This window comes from Puma concolor, chromosome F2 (genome assembly GCF_028749965.1).
Source record: "Puma concolor isolate L17-30 chromosome F2, mPumCon1.1.hap2, whole genome shotgun sequence".
NCBI classification, from domain to species: domain Eukaryota; kingdom Metazoa; phylum Chordata; class Mammalia; order Carnivora; family Felidae; genus Puma; species Puma concolor.
The window spans coordinates 73,572,314-73,596,345 of NC_141684.1; the positions used below are offsets into that span (position 1 = coordinate 73,572,314).

The following is a 24,032-nucleotide window of genomic DNA, read 5'->3' on the forward strand; positions in this document are numbered from 1 at the left end:
GATGGACTAACAGTGATTTCTTTCCATAGGTATATATTTTTCTGGTTAACATGGATTATTTATAAAATAAAGCAAAAAAAAAAATGTTGAACTGAATCTCAGAATGTATGAACTCAATGTGAGAATTCAAAACATCTGAAAAACTAAAAACAGTATAGCTGCGTTTGTACATAAAATTGTGTGCTCAACAGTGAAATTTCAATGTTTTAATTACCCTCTTAAACGCTCAGTACAGAATGACAACTTGTTACCAGAGGAGCATCCTTGGGCCCCTATTAGGGTTTCAGAAGTGACTCCTGCTCTTAATCTGTTCTTCCTAATCATTCCTGTGTGCATTGTAGCTTATGGGGGGCAGGTGGGGGGGGTACGTTATTTATTTCCCAGAAGCTTGTTTTTTGTGTGTTTTGGGGAGAATTGCTTTGTTTTGTTTTGTTTTTTTAACCAAAGGGGAGGCCCGTATGACAACAGCCCACAACACTGGTTTTAAAGTATCCCCTAGAAATGTGACTCGGAGACTCACGTAGGCCCCCAAACGGTACTGAGAGGAAATAAATGTTCCCCATTTCAGTATCATTAATAAAGTGTGGCAGGAGAAATGCCTATATGTAAATGCTAAGAACTTTTCTGGAAGTCTGTGGAGAAGTGGCCTCAGCACCAGCCCTGATTCACAGAAGAGTGTTGGACTACTTTGCCCTCCCCATCCCCGATCTGAATGTGCTTGGCTCACTGCCCCAGGACCCCTGAATCCTCAAAGCTTCAGCCTATTCATGGAATCAAAGCTCACCCAGTCCTGGCCCTAAGAGCCAATGAGAGCCATTCGCTGGGGCGGCCTCAGGTCAACCTCAAGTTTTCTGGTCTCATTCAGGCTTTACACACTGGGTTTTCAGTTATGAAAAAAACATAATCCAATAAAAACCAGTCCCAGTAGAGGACTGACTTGGGCTCAGGACCCCCAAGTTTGTTTTGGTCAGTAGGGCCGATCTTGCCCTTAAAGTTTTCTGAGAGTTGAAGACGTGACCTTGCTGTCGAATCTCCCTGCCGCATTGTCCAGACTCGCTCATTTGTTGGTTTTATGATCCTCCCGCAATCACGTAGTGCATTTCTGCGCAAGTGTCTGATATCCAGGCCTTGTTTTTTTTTTTTTTTTTTTCCTGATATCCAGGATGAATCTGCTTGTTACGATCCCTTCATCATCCCAGCTTCAAGTAGTTCTACTTCCGTTTACACTTGATTCCAACACGCTCTTTACTGGGAGCCTAAGTTTTTAAATATTTTCTGACTCACCTCCCTCATAACAAACTGCATCTCAGAGTTCTCTGTATCTCAAATCCCACCCTGGAGGATGCCTTATGCATAGTAGGTACACAACAAATGCTCTGAGGCGCTTGTGGCCTTTTGCTTATTAGCACAGGTCACAAAGATTAATGAGCGTAAATAAAATAAATTTTGTACTTTTTACCAAAAAAAAAAAAAATTGCACTTTGATAACTGTTGCTTGAAAAATTAGCACATTGTGTGTTTTTAAATGAAGATGATTTATTGCTATTGTCTAACATGTGAGGAAAGACAAAAAAATTGTTTGCAGGATCATTGGCTTGAGCACATCAATGGCACTGTTGGACAATTCTTGCTGAGTGTTAAGATGATTTATGTAACAGACCGAAGCTTTCCACAGTAATACATTATAGTCTCAAGCTATCAGCCCTTGTTCCTGCAGAGACAAAAGAATCTGAAAAATACCTACTTTTGAAGGTCTTCTCAAAAGAAATTGGAGCTAATGTTGATGCTGTTTAAACTCTTTCGAGAGAAATCACCATTACATGCAATGTCTTAACTTCTGAAAGCACACACAGGAAGTTTATCATTTTTCTTTTTGAAAAAACTCATTTTTCAAATAAACTCTTCAGTTTACTCTCCTTTGCATTTAGTTCTTTGAATCATGCAACAAGAATTTTCAATAAAGGATGAAACATATTTAAACATTGGTATTTTTCTATCCTGAAATTTCGGGAATTATGTTACAGATTAAAAATTAAGGCGTTCTATAGATGTGTGATGGCAGTGCTATTTATTTATCTTTCAAATAAAGATCTATATGAGAAACATATTTTACAATGTTATAACCATAGCCATATTTTTAGTATATGCATGATTGCATGAAGCCATCACATAATTTAAAGGTATGTACAAGATGATATCTTTTGAATTCTTCTTAGTTATGGGACTTCTTGTCACCAAAGATTGAGTGCTCTGTATAATGATTGCAATGTGTGGACAGAGACCCACAAAGACAAGACCCCTCTGGTAGGGAAACCAGATTTTAAAAAGAGAAGAAAAGGCAAAGTCCAGAAGAGAGTTCCCATTATTTTTTCCTGGTCAGCATATATGAACACTCTACCTAGATGGTATGAAAACATGAATTCTCTGTAGTCAAAAGAAAAATCCTAATTAACATCCCACTTCCAGATGCAGTCATGTAGGATAAGAATAAAAAACAAGAACAGGCTGTAGCAAAAGGCAATGTGGATTGCAGAAGGAGAAAATGTAAACAGGATACCCGGGTCATGGAATATGTTAAGCAATATGATTAAAAAGGAATGCGAGTATGTAATTAAACAGACAGGGGGAATGAGATCTTCCAGAAACCAGGTGAGAAATTTCCTTTCCCTTGTCATTAAAATAGGGGTCCTGGGAGGGTTCAACAGGGGCAGGGGTAATGGCTTTAGCCAAGTGGCTAAAAAAGCGTCCAAACAGGTCAAATCAAAAGAGATTGGAAGGATCCTCTGTTACTTTCCTGTGACCCAGTCTCTTGGTTCAAGTCTCAAAAACAAGCCGTCTGATTAGCAGTTTTACCTCCTTGCCAAGAATCTCCCGGTGAAGACAGCCTTTCCATAACACAAGGCAGTATGTTAGCAAGGATGGCTTTTGTTGCAAATTTAGACACTGAAATTGTGGTTCCCGAGTTCATTGGCCTTTTCCCCGGGTCAATAGGAGTGGAACTGTCAGGAAGCCATCAGTCCGGGCTGCGGGTCTGCCTGCGCAGTTCCCGGAAAGAGCAGAGTTGTGGCCCTCTGCAGGGATAAGTAGGTGTCCTGCGAGCTTTTCAGCAGCCCTCACCTGCTTGCTGGTTCCCCCTATCATTTTATTCTTTAATTTCAAAAATGCAATTTCATTCCATTAAGATAAAGGCAAGACTTTATCTCAGCTACTTAGGAGGAGCACTGGAATGAACGCATTACGTATGAATGGGGCTATAGTTTGTTTCAGTGTGAGTTCTGTTCAATGGCAAATACACCGAAATTCCTTTATAATGATGTCTAAACCCTCTCCTCTACTGTCTGTCGTTGTTTGTTTTCTTGGACATGACCCATTCCACGACATGTATAGACCCACTTAATAATAGCTGTAGCTATGCTAAAGCTGCCATTTATCAAGCTGCCGTTATTAACGTTCTGTGTGGCAGACATAGATTAGTAGGCTTTTTACCTACCTTATGTTTTTGCTTTCAATGCTCAACAGAACCCCATGAAGCAGGTTTTGAAACAGGCTCACAAAGAGGAAGAAATCAGCCCGAGAACCCACACTAATAAATGCTTCAGAGCACCTAGATGCAGTTCCTATCTTCTGGACTCCAGAGCCTCAGGTCCTTCCAGCACGCTCTTGGCTGTTCTTATCAGTCACTGAAGGAATCATTATGAGTACTCTCAACTGACCCCCAAATCTATAATTTTTAATAATTTTATAATTTTTAATTCTATATTTTTATAATTTTATAAATATATATTTATAATATAATTTTGTAATTTTTAATACTACTTTAATGTTTCCAACGGTCCCTTTGTGGCCTTGAAAAGTTCCTATGTATTTTGGAATTAGCCAAGCCTTGTGTCAGTACAGCCCGCTTCAAGCCACATTCCATGACTCTTGGCTTCTGTTCCCTGGTCACACAGTAGAGCTGTCCTATGCCACATCCCAGCACCAGCGACATGATGAGACTCTCCTGTGTCTAGGACCAGTGAGTAGCTTCAGATCAGAGAGAATCTGGTTAAGTAGCAAACTTGAGTTCTTTGAATCATTTACATCGTACAGATTGGCTGTTATTTAGAGCAAATCACTTTGCATACTTGTTTCCAATTTACCTTTCGTGAACCTGGTGAAGAGGCAAAATAAAATTAAAAATATTGGCTTGAATTTTGTGCCACTATCCCTGAATAATTTCTCCATGTGTATAGATATTCACCCTTGACTTTTATCATTCCCCGGGGAGAAGGCAAGCTGTATGGCTCAGTCTGCTGGTAAGATTCTGATCTCTAGACTAGAAGGGGTAACAGGCACTGTGAACAGTGATAAGGAATACGATGCCACCTTGAAAGTCCATACCTGTTCTCCAGAATTCTACTCTCGAATCAAGCCCTGTGGATCCTCAGAGGACCTGGGGTTGACTCCTTGGTGGTCTCTAATTCAGGCTTAGAAAACACAAAACAAAACATAGTCCTGTTTCTCGTGAAATATGTAAGGGCCTTAGAAAGGATTCTTGGTCCCAAGACAACTGGAGAATGAAAAATACTTGAAACTCATGGCCTTTCTGAGACTTGAAGGAAGGAAATAAGCCCAAGTCAGAAGGGCCCTAAGTCAGTAGACAAGTGTAGTAGGTCCACTGTATCACCCAAGGATGACCTTAACAGAAGACTTTTGGGACTACCCTTCCGCTGCTTTCATCACAGTGTCCCTGTTCCTTTGCTCAGAATACCTTCTCGTCGGCTCTATACTTACCTGTATAATTCAGCCCTTGCTGCTGGCCAGGCATGGGGCATCAGACCTGCTGTTCCCAAGGGATCCTGATGTGGAGCTGAGGCTTCCATGGGGTCCTTAGCTGATGTTCTACCTGTAGGAGGGACTAGGTTCCAGCCACTTCTGAGAATCCAGGAGCCCCAAACCCACCCTCAAAAGTCCTCTGGGACCTCCGTGTCACTACCGAAGGGTGAGTGCAAGCCATTTCAGGACAGATCAGCAGGCCACACTACCTTGCGCCAGCCTTTCTTGAGCTACTTAAGCCTCCATGTCTGTAGCAGGATAGTTTTGTCTTCCTGACATGCTGAGAGATTAACCTTACACACCGTGTTGTCAGCTGACCAGTGCAAAGTCTGGGGAATACAGGGTATTTATTCAAACCCTTGGAATAAAAGTGATATATCCCCAAATTTCTTGCCTTTAAAAGGTCACCTTAGCTTTCATTTGGTCATTTATGCATTCATTCAGTGATTCATTTGTTAATTCATTCAATACACACTGAATACCGACTCTAACCAGGCAGCCTCAGGGGGAATAAGGAAAATACTGAACCATATCCTCTTGTAATACATTCCTCCAAAAACTGTGATTTTTCTCTAATATATAACTTACTATTGTTAAGTCAGACTTACTCCTATTAAGTTTTTAGGAATTAAAATAAAGATGTCATGTCATAGAAATCAATGTTGAGGAATTAGCTAATTCATTTCCACATTAAAAAAAATAATTAGTAATTAGCCTGGCATTGAGGTTTTTGCAAGTTCTGTGACATTCTGACGTTTATACAATTATTATGATACTTCTCTATGGCATCAATTACACTGTAATAGGCCCCTGGCAAATAACCATATCGTGACTTCTAATGTAAAGAACAGAAACTACCAGGTAACCTTATGTTGTTAAAATCCCTGATCCACGTAACTACCCGTTACCATTTAGGTTGTGGAATCCGTGGTTTTGGTACATAAGTGCATGGATTAAATAACATTAATGTGTAATTACATGAAAATAAACAAGGTAGCTTTGTTAAATTGCAGTACAATTGTTATCGCTGAATGTAAAGTGATACCAATTAAACCTTCCTTTAGAACACCACAAATTAAGATTTAACTACTGGAGAAATGCATGTAAAGCTATGGTATGCCATGGATAGAATATCCCTGAGTACTTTCTGAGGTTTTATAGCATTTATAAAATTAAAAACATCTTTTCCCTTTATCCCTGGCATTAACTGTATGTTACTTAGTGAAGTTTCAAACAGACACCGTTTAATTCTTAAAAGATAAGCATCAACAAGTTCAGCCTTTGAAGTGTTGACGAAAAGACAAATTATGATTTCTTGTGTTCATATAGAGTAAATATTTTAGTGGGATAGGCATTAGCATGGGATTTCGGATGAGGAAAGACCTGATACCGAAGCTAATGTTAATTCTTAAATTATGAAATTTCGTTGATCAAAAACCACTGGGTGTTGGCAACTTGGTATCATTCAGCCTCATAAAATAGTAGCAGTTAAACTGCTTCTAAGTCACAGCGTATATCCATCCCTCATATATCCTGAGCTGTTTACCAGCTGAGTCAAAGTTACTTAAATTCTGAGCCTCAGTTTTCTCTTCAGGAACACAGGATAACGTAGCTACACACAGGACTGTCATTGAGGATTAAGTGAGGACGACATAGTCAAAGGACCCAGTACAGCGCTTTTTACAAAACCAGCATTAATAAAAGTGCTTCCTCTCCCACTTCCCCACTTCAAATCTTTTGTGCTTCTTCTTAAATCAATACTTGTCCCGGGAACTGTTGGTTTAGATCCATAGACTAAAGGTCTAAAATATATCAAGCAAATGAGAATTTAATCAAACTTACAATTTTGACACTGAGCCCTAATGGGCTTTTCAGACAAGAGATCTAAACTATAAACAGGAAGAGCTGGTAACTGATGTTTGAACTTTCAGAGCTGGTGATTTCTTAGCAGAACTTTCGATGTCCAAGAAAACTTATCTGCAAAGATGAATCAAAGCTTGCCTTCACCTACCCCTAGTTTCTAACCCGCGCGTGCCTCTACGTGACCAGGTCTGAATTCCAGATGTTCCCAGTAGCGCTTCATTTCATTGTGCCTTCTGACAGCACCTAAACAAATATATTAAAACTTGTACAACATTTAGCAAGTGCAACTCGAAGATTTTCTTTCTGTTAGACAAATAGACGCCATCTGGAAAAAATAACCCCAGGCGCTTGGACGCAGGAGCATGAAGCTTATTGGCTGAACACCCAATGAATACCTTACATTACTTTCTTTGGCTCCTACCCTCTGCCTGCTCATTGCAAATCTTGCACACTTCAGCAGGGTCTGTGCTGTTAGACGAGAAAGTCCTGTTACTCGTGTACTCAAACACTATGAAGACATGCCTAATTTGAAAGATAAGCTTGCAAGAATGAACCGGACCCAGATCGTTTCCTTTTTATTGTAACACCTGCTGCATAAAGGACTACTAGATATCACTCTGCCTTGATATTAATTGGAAACAATATTTTATTGTTCAGTCCCCCCTCATATTTTCAATGTTTACCGCATTCCGTTTGGAACGGGAGTGTCCTCATATAACTTTCCTTCCTTTGTCTTTCCTTTCCCTCCCTGTCTCTTTTCTCTAAAGCTGCTTTCCAAAGGGAAAAGCCCCACATATGTTGTTATTTGCCTTACTGATTGACTTTTATTCCTAAATTCATATTATAACAATGTTAGTGTGATTTTGCCTTTCAAATTAGCTGAAAGGAAACTGAATGACTGTAATATTAGTTATCAGCTTTTAGAGGAAAGCCAAATAGATGGGAATTGTCAGAAATCAAGAGAACAATCTTCACTTTATTTTGATGGTATAATCTTCGTGGGAAAAAAAATAGCTTTTAAAGGCTTTTTTTCCCCATATCAAACTTTCTATGCAACCACACTTAGGCGACATGCTTAACTTACTTGTTTGCTAATTATTTTTCTTTTGCCCGTTGTAAACATGCCGCTTTTCAGAACTCTAAAGTGATTTCCCCAGAACTTCTGGAATTCATTTTATGACGTCTCATGACCTGAGCGGTGGGGGGTCCTATGAAACATGTTTGATTACACATTAATTTTATAAATTGCCTTCCTTCCCCCCCAATTCCCATGAAAAAGGTATTCAGTTAGATTAAAACTCTGGAAAATTTCAATGGGACCTTTGAAATCAATGTTTGAGTTCAGTTTCTTGGAAAAATAAAACTGCCTGATGGAAGTACTCTTTCTACAAGAAGTGCATATGCCTTTGAGGCATTTTTTTTTCCATGAATAATAGTGAAATGACAGCAGGGTAATCTGCATGTTTGAAATGTCTTGGCCAAATCCAGGATGCTGCTTGTAATAAGATCTGAGGGCTCATGTGTATTTGTTCATGGTGATGAAGAAGATGGGAGTGATAATTTGCAATGATGTCGTTTGTCTTTTCAGTCTTACCCTGGTCCAAGTCTGGAAAGTGAAGACTTCAACATTCCACCAATCACTCCCCCCTCCCTCCCTGACCACTCACTGGTGCACGTGAATGAGGTCGAACCCGGTTACCACTCTCTGTGTCACCCAATGAACCATAATGGCCTGCTACCATTTCATCCACAAAACATGGACCTACCTGAAATCACCGTCTCCAATTTGCTGGGACAGGATGGAGCACTGCTTACTAACTCCATTTCTGTGGTAAGAATCTGCTTACCAATTTGTGGCGGGGGGGTGCGGTGGGGGGGGGGTGGGGAGTGAGGGACGTAGTGAGGGTAAGCTCGACTCTAACGCAAGAAGCTTTAAATTGGGGTAACACAGGATTCTGAAACTAAGCATGAGTTTTTAGCTATGGAGAATGTTCTCCATAGATTCCTAAAGCCATTTTCCATTTTATATTTAATTCAGGGAAAAAAAATCAATGAATTACATGTTTGATCACTTATATTTATAAGCCAAACTTCTAAATACTATTTGACACTGAATGCCCTGTCATAAAGTTGACAGACTTCTCATCGCAAGGCAGATCCTCACATCTTCTGACCAGGGACTTCTTTTAAACTGGATTTCACTTTATAGAAAGCAAGAAAACAATTTTCCTTTTTTATTTTGGAGGTACAATTCTAGTGATTAAAATTTATCTCCCTCAAAGTGTTTCAATCTATTGGCCCCATTGGCCCTATGAATCTTCAAATGTTCTGTAGTTCTCAAAGTTAGTAGGAATGTGTCTCCCCCAGAAAACTAGCAAAAAGTACATTTCCAGCCTCTACCCAGAAGTCCAGGGATCTGGATTTTTAACAGGCAGCCCATGTTTGAGAAACACTAGCTTATCATAAAATCGTTCCTTCTGATTTTTACGTGATCTTAAACCTTAATAACTTCTCTGTCTATATCTCGAGTAGTGAAAAATATTTTCAGTGGTATATTATATGGCCAAGGACAGAGCTCTTTACCAGGTCCTCAAACTCTCCCTGAGGTTAACATTGACTTTTAATTAGCACTCTTTGGTTTCTGTTGTTCAATCACTTAACAGTACAAGTAACTCAATTGTCATTTGGGTAAGTCACTGAACAGTGCTGTCATGTTCACAATGAATAAATTGATGAATTTGCTCATATTATATTGTTTCTGATAGGCAGCATTCTTATTATCACTTATCTAAATCATCTGGGGATGTAGCTTTAACTTGAGTGGCTTCGCAAGGTTTTTCTGTTAATCACGAATGTGAAGGGTGGGGGTTGGCAGGCCGTGGGGGTGGGGGAAGAGTCAAAAGAAACCGTGCAGTAGTTTTTGGAGAATGAATCCCAGAGCCTAATGCCATGATAGTGTCTAGATTCTTCTAAGAACTGGCAGCTAGCCCAGTAGCCAAGAGAGGGGAACTCATTCACAGCCCTAATAGTGGCAGAAAACTGCTATCCTCCGTTTTTTAGATTATCTGTTACCTATATAGATTTGTCCTACGAGTACGAGTATTAACTCTGGCTTGATGAAATATAAAATGGATTTTAAACAAATATGCTAAATTTGTAAATCTGAATAATGTACTTCAAAGTGGTCACCTTGAAAAGTCTCATGTCTATTCCTCTTTGGGGTGAGGCCTTCAGACCCAGTTCATGAGTCAGTCAAGTGTCCCAGGGGTTGCTTTTCTAGGCATCAGCTATTCATTAAGAAGGAGAAGAAGAATGCATACAGTATATACAGTACCCGGTCAGTCCTCGGAGCTTTCTCAGGGTGGAGGGAGTGGGGCCATAGAAGGGGTGATGAGACGTAATTTAAGTCTCAAAACCCTTTTTCCTTTATATCATTTGCCTTCTTAGCGTTCCTAGGACTGCCTCGATATACCATTCACTCATTAAGAGACACTTCTTGGTATATATGTGCATACATAGGTTGTACATAACATACGTACATACGTGCGTATATTCTCAGTATATATGTATCGAGGATTTCTCCAGAGTGGCCATAATGGCAATCACACTATCCTTAAATGGCATGCTCAGAACTGGACCTGATCACAGCATGAAATACACCACTTTCCAGGCCCTTCCTCCACTGTGCTTTTGTCTTACTCTATCAGGAACCTCACCTCATCCAAATGTCTTTATGCTTTCTTCACCCAACACAATGTCAAAAACAGGACTTTAGGTATTTTCCCTTCAAAGTGGTATTTCCTTTGGAACTTTTAGCACTGTAGAAAGCAGAGGGGCCCTGTTGGCCTAACCTAAGGGGATAAAGCTCTAACGTGCCATTCCGGTTCTTGGCAGGGTGCCATCTAGCAGGATCTTTCATAGAATGGTGAGCCTTCCTGATACCTCCCAGACCACATTCTGAGGTGGACATCCACTTTGCCTACTCTCAGTACTGGCCCTACCATTTTATGCTGTTACGTAAAATGCTGCTCCAACAAATAATCCAAAACTTGGTGAGGCTTTGGATGGGCTTTAGCACTGTCCGATAGAACTTGCTGTGATGATGGCTTTTCTGTTATTCATACTGTCCAATAGCAGTGTTCATTGGCTAGTAGGCACTTTAAATGTGGCTGAGTGACTGAAGAACTAATTTTTATTTTATTACATTTGAATTATTTTACATTTAAGGTAGCCACACGTTCCTATTGGCTACTCTATTGGATAGCTTAGGTCTAGTTAATGTTGATTCTAACATCAAATCTATATTAAACCCATTTTTAAGCCAATGTGGTCTTGGAGAAAGTAGCTTTGGAAATTAAATTTGCTGTATGAATCATCTTTCAAGAGTTGGATCTTTGGCTGGAGTCCAGGAGCCAGAGTCTGATATAGTCTATAGTTGCAGTAGAAATCTAATAAAGTGGGAAGGGCTGACTTTATAGGAGTCTACTAATTCCTCTGAGAAAGAAGGAGCCTCTTCAATACTTATTTTGAGCTAACATGTGTCTAGAATGCCATTCATCAGCATGTACATTTTAAATGCTTACCATGATCTAAATGTTTCAAAGTGCTCAAATGATCGATATGTTTTAAGCTGGAAGATTTGGCCAAAGACTTCAAAAACCAAGCAAAGGACCATGGGTTTGATATGATGGATTCATAAAAAACATTGGCTGCTTTCACTCAGGGTGAAAGCAATATGAAAGCAGTATCATGGGAAAATCCTTCTGGCATCTTCCTGGATGGATAGCGGTGGTAAGAAACGAGTTGTGCAAAGTCCATGGAGCCTGTTGTCATAACTCAGGCAAGAGGTGTTGAGGAGATATAGAGGGCGGTGACAGTGAGAACAGAAAGATGGGCTACTAAACTGTTCTCACATCATTCCCAAGTACAAACAGATCTGAAAATGAACAAGCCTTCATATAGCCATATTTTATGTTTAAAAAGCTCTCAGGGGTTATTTTCTTTGAAAGGAACTTTAGGACTTACAGAATATTTTCTTCATATTTCTTTGTAAAAACAAACAAACAAAACTCTTTGTAAAACAAACAAACAAATTAAAAATCTTCCCTAAAAATTTTGCTCATGCCTAATGTGATCTCAAAATTGAACAACCGAACTATTGGTCAGTTTGCCAATCGTTGAAATATACTTATGAATAGTGTACAATTCAGGTCATCAATACTCATATCGACAAGGCAGTAATGACTACAGAAATCAAGATGGAAAAGCTGCCCACCTAGAAATTACAGTGTTCTTTCCCAGCCTTTCTGTCAAGGTCACCTTCAATAATAAAAGCTAACACCTGTAGATGCTAAATAATAAACTTGTTGTGATTCTTAAAATCCTATGAGTAAGGACCACCCTAGGCAGACTTATGTATGGGTTCAACTGCCTCCAACTGCATTTTCCAAAAGCTTTACAGAGTTATTAAAGCTGAGCTTTTGTTTTTAGCGTGGTGCTCACATCTTGGTGTTAGTATCTTCACATGACAGAAGTTTAGAATTTGAATGACTCACAGGGGTAGAAATATTTTAGTTCTCATTGAAGCATTACATAGATTATAGAGATTGTAATGTTTAATCTATATGCATTATCATGTCATATGTTATCTTTCATATCAATTGTTATATATAATATGTCTTTCCTGAGATTTCATTTTAAAGATAAATTTTCTAGTATCTGCTTGTTCTTATCCCCAGTGGCAACATAAATGATACAATTTTACTGAATTTAAGCATTTCCTACAAATGTCTAATGTATTAGACATAAAAAAATTTAGTCTATAAATAGAAATCAATGTCTGAATGAGTATTATTATCCCAGTTTCACAATTGGAAAATGGAAGTTTGGAGTGGTTAAGTGACTTGCTCAGGGGCTCAAGCCACTAAATATGCCAGCTTTCTTATCTAAAAAACAAGGAGAAGGGCACCTGAGTGGCTCAGTCAGTTAAGAGTCCAACTCTTGACCTAGGTCCAGGTCATGATCTTGCAGTTTGTGAGTTCAAGCCCCGTGTCGGGCTCTGCACTGTGGCACAGAGCCTGCTTGGGATTCTGTCTCTCCTTCTCTCTGCCCCTCCCGCACTTGTGTTCTCTCTTTATCTCTCTCTCAAAATAAATTTAAAAACTTAAAAAAAAATAAGGATAAAAATAGCCCTTACCTCGTGGGGTTAAATGAACATTCAAGAATCGCTTAGACTGGTTGTTGGCACATAGGAGGCATTATATAAGTTTGTTAAATAAAATGGGAAAAGCAAGCATGTGTGACTCTTTTGGAAGAGTTAAAATGCATAAAACAGAAGATTTTCCCAAAGAGTTATTTATATTTCAATCCTTAATCTTCTTCACAATTGTTGGCCGGCGGGGGGCTGGGGTGGGAGGGTGGGGAACAACAGTAAGCCTGCTATTAACCAAAGAAGGCTTTATCTTTTACTGAGTGTCCTTATATACCAATATCATTTAAACCAACATCTTTGGGCTAGACTTCCTCAGTTCAAATCCAAGCACCGCCACTTACCAGCTATGTGACCTTGAGCAACTTACATAATCTTTCTGTGCCTCAGTTTTCTTATCTATAACATGGGCGTGATGAGATGTTTAATGAAAGAAGTTATCTGTGAAAATATGTGCCTGTCACACAGTAGGTGCTAGATATATTCAGTGGGAATCCCTTTCTGATCAAAAGGTCACCAGGGTAGAATATCGAGATTGCTTCCTGAAATTTATCATAAATAAATCTATATGGAGGCTGAAACATACATGGGGTGAAATTTCTTCCTTGCCACGTTTCCCAGCACTTCCTTTTTGTATATTCTTGCTGGTGTCACTTTATATGTTAGCAGTCAGTTGGGACTCTCGCAAGAATTTAGATTTCTGGCTCTTCAAAACAGATTCCATTTTCTTCAAGTCCCTGCTTTCTAAGCCCAACCTATAAAACAGGGCAGACTTTCTATTAGTATATGCTGTCAAACAAGGGCCAGTTAGTTCGGATTCTCTAGGTCCAAGTGACACAGCTATTCATGACCCAGTATGCAAGAGTCCCATTTTTTCTCACTGTTCCCTTGAGTTATTTTGCTAGTGGATGATTGATCAGCCTGCGCTTCTCAGGGAGGGGAATCTCGTCAGAAGAGCACTGGAACGAGAGTCTGGAAGGCCAGGGCCTGCCTTGGATAATAAGCGTGGGCAATGTACTGTACCCCATCTGAAACCAGCAGGATTGGGCTGGATCAGAGGGTCCAGATTACGCTCATTGGAAACAGGGGAAGGCAGGACTCAGCCAGACTGGTGTCACACTTGTTCATAGTTCCTACAAAAGTTCCCTTGAACGAAGGATTCTTACGCCCAAGAAGATGGAAAACCACAGAACTGGTTGATCGCTGAAACCCTTTCCAGGGCTAGCACTCTCCTATGATTCATACTCTACTGACCACACAACTGGGATCCAGAGTCACGACTCGCTCAGCTTTTTACTTCAGTCACTTAGTAATTTTTCCTACCATCACTTTGGCTTTCTCATTCCTCAGTGTTTTACCTGTCCCTCCCAGAGCCTAAATGGTTATTAAGATATTTGAATCTATTGAACAGAACATTTCTTTGAGTGGAAAATGTTGTTCTGCCATTAAGGAGAAAGTGATGTTGCTTTGTGGGACCAGACGGTGTTTTCATGTTGTTAAAGAGAAACTACAGGACTATTTTGGGAGAAAGGTTAAATAAGAAAATGTCTGTATTAAGCATTCAGGGCTCAAGAAAAATCCTTTGATTCCTACAAACTGAAATCAAGAGCCTCTTCTTTTTCTCTCCACTCTGGCACATTCGCTGCTGGGTTTAATCATGGATTGGTGGAAGGAAATACAACCTTGTATAAAGTCATCCCACCCTCGCTGCCTGGCCTATATGTGGCGATTGCTTGTTCTTTGTGCAGTCAACAGAAGCTCTTTCATACAAAGAAAAACCGTGCAAAGTTTCAGAATGGCCTCACAGAAAGGATTCATTTAGACCTGCGCTTTTTGTGCGTGTGGTTCCTAATGACACATTATAGAAAATTTACAATGAAAAAAGCAACAAAGGAGATTTCAATTTCTTTGAATGCTTCAAATTTCCAGTTCTGGAGTTTAAAATGGAAAAAGATGTTAAAAGGCAATGAAATCGGGGGCGGGGAGGAGGGTGGTTATTTCCCAAATGCCTTATTTTTCCAGGCAACAAAAGCAAGCATAATGTATATACTCAGATTTATTGTCACTTTCAGCATTCAGTCACGCCACACTTTGCATTCGGAGGCCACCGTCCAACTGTTTTGACAACCATCACCTCAGAAGGTGCTGTGGAGGACACACGAAACTGAAGCAGAGGGTATTCCTCTGGGTCTGTAGGAAGGGCTGTACATCAAGGAAGTCAGAGGTATTACAGCGGCATGAATTTCTAATAGGTCGCCATTATGGAAAGGACCACTGGCACATTGAATAATGTAGCTTTCAAAGCCAAGCCGAAAATGTGATTACAGACAATTTGATTGCTGTTTTTAAAATAAATATTTCCAAAATCTGGAGATATTTTATTTCACGTAATGCATCAAGTATGTAACAGTGGACCAGAGCTAAATGTCTTTCAGGACACAAAGGAGCTGATGATGTCAGCCCCATTTAGATATGAAATAATAGAAGCATGCGCTTAAAATGGAATGGATGTCACCGTGGTTTGTTTCTTTCTTGAAAATAAAAAAAATAAAAAAAAAAAACAGGAAAAAAAAGCAATAACAAGAAATGATTTTGCCCGCTTTGACAGAAGGGAAAAAAAAGATGAAGAATAATTATTTAGCATTATGCCACAATTCATGAAATGTTTGGCAATTACAGCCTGGTTTGGGTTTTTGTTTCTTTTTTTCACAAATTTTCCTTTTTTTGAATGTTGCAGCACATGAGAGCAATGTATTAAACCACTTTAATGCCGTGAGGACATGGGCTGGTTTTGTTCTTATTTTTGACCATGTATAATAAAAGTGTGTGGTTTGGGTTTTTTTTTTTTTTTTTTAATGTCAAATTCCTAATAAGGACAAAAGTAAGTGTTTGTGGTGCAGCCCTTTCTTTGCTCAGAACAGACTACTTTGAATGTGATATCGATAAGTAGTCCAATGGACTCAGTATGTTAATGATTTGGGACCATCTTTTAGGGCTATAATAAAATATTATTCCAAACTGGAGTTCTCCTTAATAGCATCCAGGAAAGGAGCCAATTTAAAAATAACACTTTTCCTTTCTTATGCCAAGTAAGAAAACTCAAGATTGACTTTGTATATAGGGCTTGTTGTACGTTCTCTTCAACCCTTGAGTTCATATGGATGTGTGCCTCGCCCATGCACGGAAGAAGTTAAAAAGCTATAAACCCAGTTATATAATATACAAACTCTGGGAGTTATTCAATCCAGCCTCTTTAATTCCAGCCAGGAGTAAACCTAAACCATTTAAGATATGTGGTTTTCTATCAAAGAGCCAAGATTCCACAATTTTCCTTGGTAGCCTGTTTGTGTTTAATTAACCTTGTAACATTAAGTTAAATTGCAGTAAGAGATTTAGATTCCTTCCAGGAAGTTCCTTATTAAAGCTAAACGAAAATCTCTTACTACAATTTTAGTCTACTTTGTCCGCTTCAGACTTCTGGATGCTGGGAGAACAGTTGATTTCAAGTAGTTGACATTTATCAAGTCGTGTTGTACCTGGCCCAAACTACCCCAATTCCTGTAACCCGTCCTCAAAGATCATATTTTTCAGCTTTAAAATCAAATTAACATCCTTTTTTTTTTTTTTTTTAACTCGTGATCTTAAGGAATACTGACCACAACGAGAGGCAGTGCTCGAGACAGGGCCTGAGATTACAGATTAATTTCTGATTTTTGCAAATAATTCTCTGCCCCCATGTGGACATTTTATGATAGGCTCTCTAATAGCATCACTGATTGCTGACATATTTAATTCTGGGCCCATCGATCACTCCCACGCATGTTCTTTGCTATGTTGGTGTCAAGCCAACAGTTCCCCATCTTGTTTCTGTGTAACTCATTTCGCGTCCTAAAGGCAAACATCTGGAAAGGCCGTGATGGTGATGCTCATCAAGTCATTTTTCTTTTTTTTTTTTCCTGGCTGGGTATCCATTATTTAAATAGTCCTCAGCAAACAAAGAGTGGGAAGAAAACTATAGTTAAGCCCTCGTAATTGTCCCTGGACAAACACATTCTAAGTAGGACCAGGAGAAAGACTCTCTGGACCCCGGTGTGAGGCTTCAGCCACTAGCTCTCACCTCTTAAATTGTTAATAAAATGGTCCTTGGGGCGCCTGGGTGGCGCAGTCGGTTAAGCGTCCGACTTCAGCCAGGTCACGATCTCGCGGTCCGTGAGTTCGAGCCCCGCGTCGGGCTCTGGGCTGATGGCTCGGAGCCTGGAGCCTGTTTCCGATTCTGTGTCTCCCTCTCTCTCTGCCCCTCCCCCGTTCATGCTCTGTCTCTCTCTGTCCCAAAAATAAATAAACGTTGAAAAAAAAAAATTAAAAAAAAAAAAATGGTCCTTAACGTGTGGAGGGGGAGTTTGGGCAAAGCAGCACAGAACCTAGAGGAAACAGCGGTGGGAGCAGGGAGGAGAAACAGCAAGCAAGGCTGTTTGTAGGAATCCTGTCGCTGAGGGCTCCGTCCTAGCGTGTGTCTCCTGTTTATGGTCCCCCTCCTACCCTTTCTCTGAGGCTATGCTCATTGCTGGATTCTCCTCCCCATTTTGGGTCCCCGAGGATGTTCCATCCTCAGCCCCGTACCCTAACTAGTAAATGATGACGCTTCATATATCAAGTCCTCACTGGGAATCAGGCCCTAAACCGAGCCCTTCACACGCGTCCTTGTTGTCTCTTTCCTTCCCTTGCCATTCGCCATTAACGCTCAGGACACGCCCTCCCCCCATGGAAAAGAAGATTTCACGTTCCCTCTCACTCCCCCTGGCGAGCTCTTTACAGATAAGAGGACCTAGGTACCTTGAGAGTTTCTTTGGTTTCATTCCTTCATGTGGAAGTTGTTGCTAACAATATAAGTGGCCCACCACACTTAGTAAGAGACCCTGGTAACTATTTCTGATCAAATGAATGAACTCAGTTGTCCCCCCTGGAGCCCTAAATATTTTCCTCAGACAAGTGCGGGATCATTATTGCTTTTATTATTTTTTTTAATTTCTATTATTTTTTTAATGTTTATTCATCTTTAAGAGAGAGAGAGAGAGAGAGAGAGAGAACGAACAGGGGAGGGTCAGAGAGAGAGGGAGACCGAGAATCCGAAGCAGGCTCCAGGCTCTGAGCTGTCAGCACAGAGCCCGACACGAGGCTCAAATTCATAGACCGTGAGATCATGACCTGAGCTGAAGTCAGTTGCCTAACCAACTGAGCCACCCAGGCACCCCCCATTATTGCTTTTTTATACTGACCCTTCTAAGCTGTTGTTTATCTTCTAAAATGAGACAAATACTCCAGTTTTTTAAAGAAGTATAATGTCACGTCATGGGGTCTAAATATGTCTAGCCTACTATGATACTTCCAATATAGCTAAATGCATTTCAGCTCAAAATTTACCTCTAATCTTATAGTCTTAATACTTGCGTCAGCTTACTGCTAATTACTCCTAACCTGCACCACTATTAAATTGAAATATTTGACAATTAATTACAGTGTATTAGTTGATCTTCCTGTTTCGATGAATGCTTTTATTTTCTGAGTAGAGCTATTTTTATGGAGAAAAATTATCAGTAAAATTACAAGACTTCTAAAGAAACATATTTCTGCCTGGTCCCCCAAAATCTGGGAGGCAGAAGGGGCAACGTGGAGGATTAGTGTCTATTAAAGATTGCCTCATATGACCAGTGAAGGGTTTTTATTATTATTACAAATTGATTTAGTCTTTGACTTGCCATTTGCTTGATTCGTGCAAGTAGATTATTAACATTAAAATGTTGCATTATAAACCCATTTAGTCATGGAGTCATAGGAGAATTAGGCTAAAATGCTTTTCAGGAGAACAATGAGCCAGTCTCATTTCAAGACAGCAGTTCCTTCATTATTCATTAACTATTCTTATCTAGAGCATACGGGAACATTTTAAGAGCAGGTTTTGGGTTTTTTCCATTTCAGTTTTTTTCCAGTTTGAAAGTTCCAAGTTCTCTAATGTGGACAGTCATTACCTATAGGAACATAATATTTGTCTTTTTCATATTAGCCATTTATATACTTTGCCGGAAGGAACATGTGCACCATTGGTGGAAAGGTACGAGGTGTTACGGGATCTTTGACCATTTGGTACAGTTGTTAAAATGCTAGATTTAACTTCCCTTTTTTGGACCATTTAAAATATCACGAATGCCATAATCACCCAGAGAACAGATCTTTTTTCCTTCACCTAATAAATATATTTAGCATTCTGATGAATATATAATAACAAAATTAATAGTTGAACATCTTTGAATTTAATGGAATGTACAAATTCCCCCAGGGAAATCTAAGTACCATTTAACAGAGGGAGGATTAAACTCCTCTTTGTAATTCAAGATAGCAGTTCTATTTTTGATAGGCATGATACTTTCTCAAAATTTATTGCATTTGAAAAGTGTTTTTCTTTAGCATTTAAGGAGTTTTGTTTTTTTAAATCAAAAGCTTGATTGTCTTCCATAAAAAATTAGCCCTGAAATCAGCCCCAGAAACATATTACACTATTAAAATTTTTCACATTTTCATATGCAGTGCATATTTAATCACACTCTCTACTAGTCAGCAGACATAAATAATGGCTTACCAAATGGAGACAGGACCATACTTCTTACATTATGAAACTTGAAAATGAGCTGGATGAAAAATACGTCCCTCTTTGGTTCTTTAGACAGTACATTCATAAAGATTATTGCTGAAAACATTATATTATTAAGACTGTCAAAAGACAAACAGAACCCTTAACATGTTGAAGCATTTTCTTCCCATCGTGAGATTACACATATCTCATGGTGCTTGAACAATTAACAGGAAAAGGAGAAGACTCCGGCCCAACCATGTGACAATTATTCAGATACAGAGTAAAAGTAGGCTATTTGCTATTTGCGTCTGTATTTATGTATCTCTCTGTCTCCCTACCTAAATATATGCAGTTACACATTCATCTGTTGATTGTGCTGGGACATCTGGGACTGGTACCCACTGTTAAGAGATCAGTGGCCAGCGAAGGCCACTTCCCCACTGGGCAGATGCATATCGGGACCTTCCATTAACAATACTTTGGGGCGCCTGGGTGGCTCAGTTGGTTAGGCAACCGACTTCAGCCCAGGTCATGATCTCCCTGCTCGTGGGTTCGAACCCGCGACGGGCTCTGTGCTGACAGCTCAGAGCCTGGAGCCTGCTTCGGATTCTGGGTCTCCCTCTCTCTCTGCCCCTCCCCCATTCCCCCCCCCCCTCTCTCTCTCTCTCTCCCTCAAGAATAAATAAACATTAAAAAAATTAAAAAAAAACAACAACCCAGTACTGTTACCTGGGATATTTTCTTGTTTATGGGTTGTTACTGAGCAGCCTCATTTCTAATTATAGCATTGCACGAGGCCAGCCTGTGTTTCCCAGCAAAGGGCAGACCCTGCATTTTCCGAAGCTGTGCTTTGCTGTGGCATTTCAACCCACCCATCCCACTTGTTTGGGGGGCCTTCAGTTGTGCCTCAGATCCGTAGATGTCATGTGCAGTGACTGTTGGAATCCCTGAGCTGACAGTTCTCTTGGGAAGAGGAGAGTTACACGCAGGACACTCGTGGAAAATCTGAGACCGTGTTAAGATCGGATCCTCCACTGCGGTGCCCTCCTTAAGTGCTTCGGGGACCGTGGTGAGTGGTGGTCACCTGCAGAAGCGGACTAACGGTACCGGCGTCTTGGGAAGCGGCGTGAGGGCTGGGACACTGGCTGATTCGGGGCGGGGCGGGGCGGGGAGCGGCCTGGACTTGACCCTGCCTGGCCCCTCACAGGCTGCCTGTGACTTTGGGCCAGTGACTTCTCCACTCTGTGCAACGCTGTCGTCTGGTGGTGGCGACCGAATGGGTCTCGGAAGCGCTCGACCCATCAGGTCAGCCGAGTTTCATCATCCGCCTTCTCCGAAGTCCCATGGCTGGTTGTCTGGGTTCTCCGCACATTATGTGTGTTTCCGCTTCCATTGCTGCTGGCTGTGTTCCGCGTGACATTCTGCCCTGAGCCCCACAAGGCCCTGAGCCCCTACTATTGCCAGGTCCCAGGCAAGGTGTTTGACAACTTGCCCCGACTGCCCACCATCACACCAGGAAAGGGTGGTGTAATCCTTCCTTTATGTGGGGGGGCGGGGGGGGGGGCTGACGACACAGAGGCAGGCCACACAGGGGGGCAGGGGGGAGGTAGAGAGGCAGGCAGGCCAGGGGGATCGTAACCCCTGCATTTCTGGGGAGTCGGGGGCTGTGCCTTGCCTGTGGGGGCCCAGTAACTTTGCACTGAAAGTTTTCATTGAACCTTTCGTCCTCCAGGGCCTCCTACATAGTATGTTCTGATAAACCCTGATGAGCCATTACTGTTCACCCTGGCCTCACCAGCCCAGATAACATGTGCCACTCAGCTCTCTCTCGCTCTCTCTCTCTCTCTCTCTTTTTTTTTTTAACCAAATACACTCACTTTAGGGCAGCTGGGTGGCTCAGTCCATTAAGCCTCCGACTCTTGATTTCGGCTCAGGTCAGGATCTCACGGCTCACGGGATCGAGCCCCATGTGGGACACAGTGCTGGGCACCGAGCCTGCTTGGGATTCTCTCTCTATCCCTCTTCCCCTCCCCCTCCCCCGCTCACACGTGCGTATGCCCGCTCTCTCTCAAAATAAATCAGTATTTTCAAAAAACTAAAAATAAGTAAAACTAAAGTCTCTTTTTACATTGCTGAAATAATAATGGAGAGAGTGAGTAGAGGAAAAGAGAGATCATATAGTCCAGTGAAAAAAGGAAAGCCTTGGTATTCTAGCTGCGTGACTTTGACAAACCACTTGACCTCTCAGACTCTCAGTTTTCTTCACCGTAAAAGAAAAAACTGAGGTGGCCCGATAACATTTATATTACCATGTGGTCGTGGGGATTAAGTAAGATACAAGATGAACATTTCTAGTACCTAACAATCTAAGTACATTCTCTGGTCGTCCGGTTGAATAAGTTAGAATTCCAGCTAATGAAACATGTTGGGTATTTGACAAAAGTGCAGTAATTTAAAGTTTAAATTCTTCTGCAAGGCAAATGGTGTTGCCTCCTCAGGTAGCAATGGATGGCTATGCTAATGGATCAGGATTCAGGCAGTCTTGCCTCATGACCACCAGTTGGGTTATCGGCCATTTGATACAAATTTGTTATCAGCCAACCTCAAGATATTCTTTCCTCTCCACCATTAGTATACAAAATTTACTTTTAAAAGTACAAAGATATTTAAATTATTTTATAAATAAAAGGAGGAAAAATTCTGGGCAGCCTGCCAAAGATAGCAGATCTGAAATTAGCTAGAGATATTTCCTCCTCGTTATTAAATTCCTACTATTTTTTTTCTGATGTGTTCATATCAACTTGTCTCTTTGTAAAAATTTGAATATTCTGTGTGACAGAGAATTGATAAAAGCCAGAGAAAGAGCGAATTGTGAATCAACTTCAAGTTTTCTTCATTCCTGTCCGATAAGGATAAATTAATGTAGCCGGAGTTACAAAAGCATCTTGACAGGCTGAGTTCCAAATGAGCAGTGTGCTCAGATCCCCCCATGAGCTGAGGGCCCTCCCTGATGTGCCCAGGCTGCAGGTGACAGTGCTGGCCCATGAAGGAAGACAGAGCCATAGTGTGAATTTCAGAGCTCTCCCCGCCAATGACCTCCTTCTCCTCACCCAGCCTGTGGCATGTCCCAGGGCCTGAGAGCAGTGCTTTGGAGATCCTCTCATGGGGCCAGAAACTGGCTGAGAAGTTACTCTGCATACATATTACTCCCCATGCTTAGTTACCTCAGAAGAGGAGCTGTAGGCTTTGAACATGTCAGTACTCAATGAGATTTTCATTGTGATTCATAATCTTACTTCATTCAGCTGCCTGCTTCGGGTCCCCCATACAGGGTTGCATCTAGGATGCATCTACAGGTAGGACTGATCCAAGTACTAGGGTAGTTACATGGACCAAGATGCTTTTATGCATATTACAACCCGCCTTCACTGCCATGGGGAAGGAACACATCATCTTTGCCTATTTGGAATAGTCAAATGGAAAATGGCACCTCCACCCCAGGTGGTTAGGGTGTATACCGTGTTTATACTCTTAAACACAGTACAACAAAATGCTGCTTTTCAGAGCACAAGATAATTCAATAATAATGTAGTTAAAATGCTGGTGTATTTCTTTAGCACAGTGGAAAGAATATTGAAAACAGGGCTGCTTGAGGGCAAACGTGACCTCATTGGGTCCAAAGTTGCCATTATCATGCCGCAATTTCAAAGATGGGCCCTTCTTAGCTTAGGACCTCGCACAGGGTACTTCGGCTCTTTCCCCCTTTGTGAAGTAAAGGACTGGTGAGTGTGTTCTGTTTCTTCCTGTAGGACTAACGGAGACAGTAGAGTAGGCAATTATTGTGGGTTCTCAAGTACAGTAAATTGTAAACAGGTGTTAAGTGCCTCTTTCTCTGGGATGCACCTTAACGTTGAAATCACCTTATACTCGTGTGAGGTTTTCTAAAACAATGAAACGTTTAGACTGCATGTAACTGGTAAAACTTGCAAAGGAATGCTTTCTTATCAGTCGTCATTGAAAACGTTGGCCTTTTTCAGTTAAAAAGAAAACAAATTCTAATTCTCTGAGGCTTAAAAGCGCTACTGCTAAATGTAGAGTTTGGGTGGATCTTACGTTCTCACCTCAGCGGCCATTGAAAGATTTGGTGTGAACGGGTGGCATGGTGGGATGAAGGACATGGCAGTGACCGTGAGTGAGGCACCACCTCACGTGAACTCTGGGGGATGCTTCCTGCCAGTAATGAGCTCTACAGCGAGGAAGGGAGCAGCACTCCTGTGCCTCACGAGGTGTTCTCTCGTTATTCTGTAATGATCCTGTGACACGAAATGGAAAAATGTGAAACTGTTCCAAAATGCACAAGCGTAGTGCACAGAAAAGAAATGACAACAACACACAACTTCCTGCAGAGGTGAGACAAAGAAGAAATTAGGAATTAAATCTCCCTGGGCGATCTCTCAAAGTGTTGAGAGCAATATATCACTCACGAGAAAATATCAAACATCAATTGGAAGACAAGTG

At 40.9% G+C, this 24,032-nt stretch overlaps 1 protein-coding gene across 3 annotated transcripts in view; it reads left to right on the top strand.

Moving 5' to 3' along the window:
* TOX (thymocyte selection associated high mobility group box) overlaps positions 1-24,032 on the top strand; it is a 309,790-nt gene that overhangs the window by 171,442 nt on the left and 114,316 nt on the right. For all 3 annotated transcript variants that reach the window (XM_086695151.1, XM_086695150.1, XM_086695152.1), the window contains one exon: positions 8,267-8,509. In XM_086695151.1, coding sequence (XP_086551277.1) covers positions 8,267-8,509 — 243 coding nt within the window. The remainder of the gene's footprint in view (positions 1-8,266; positions 8,510-24,032) is intronic.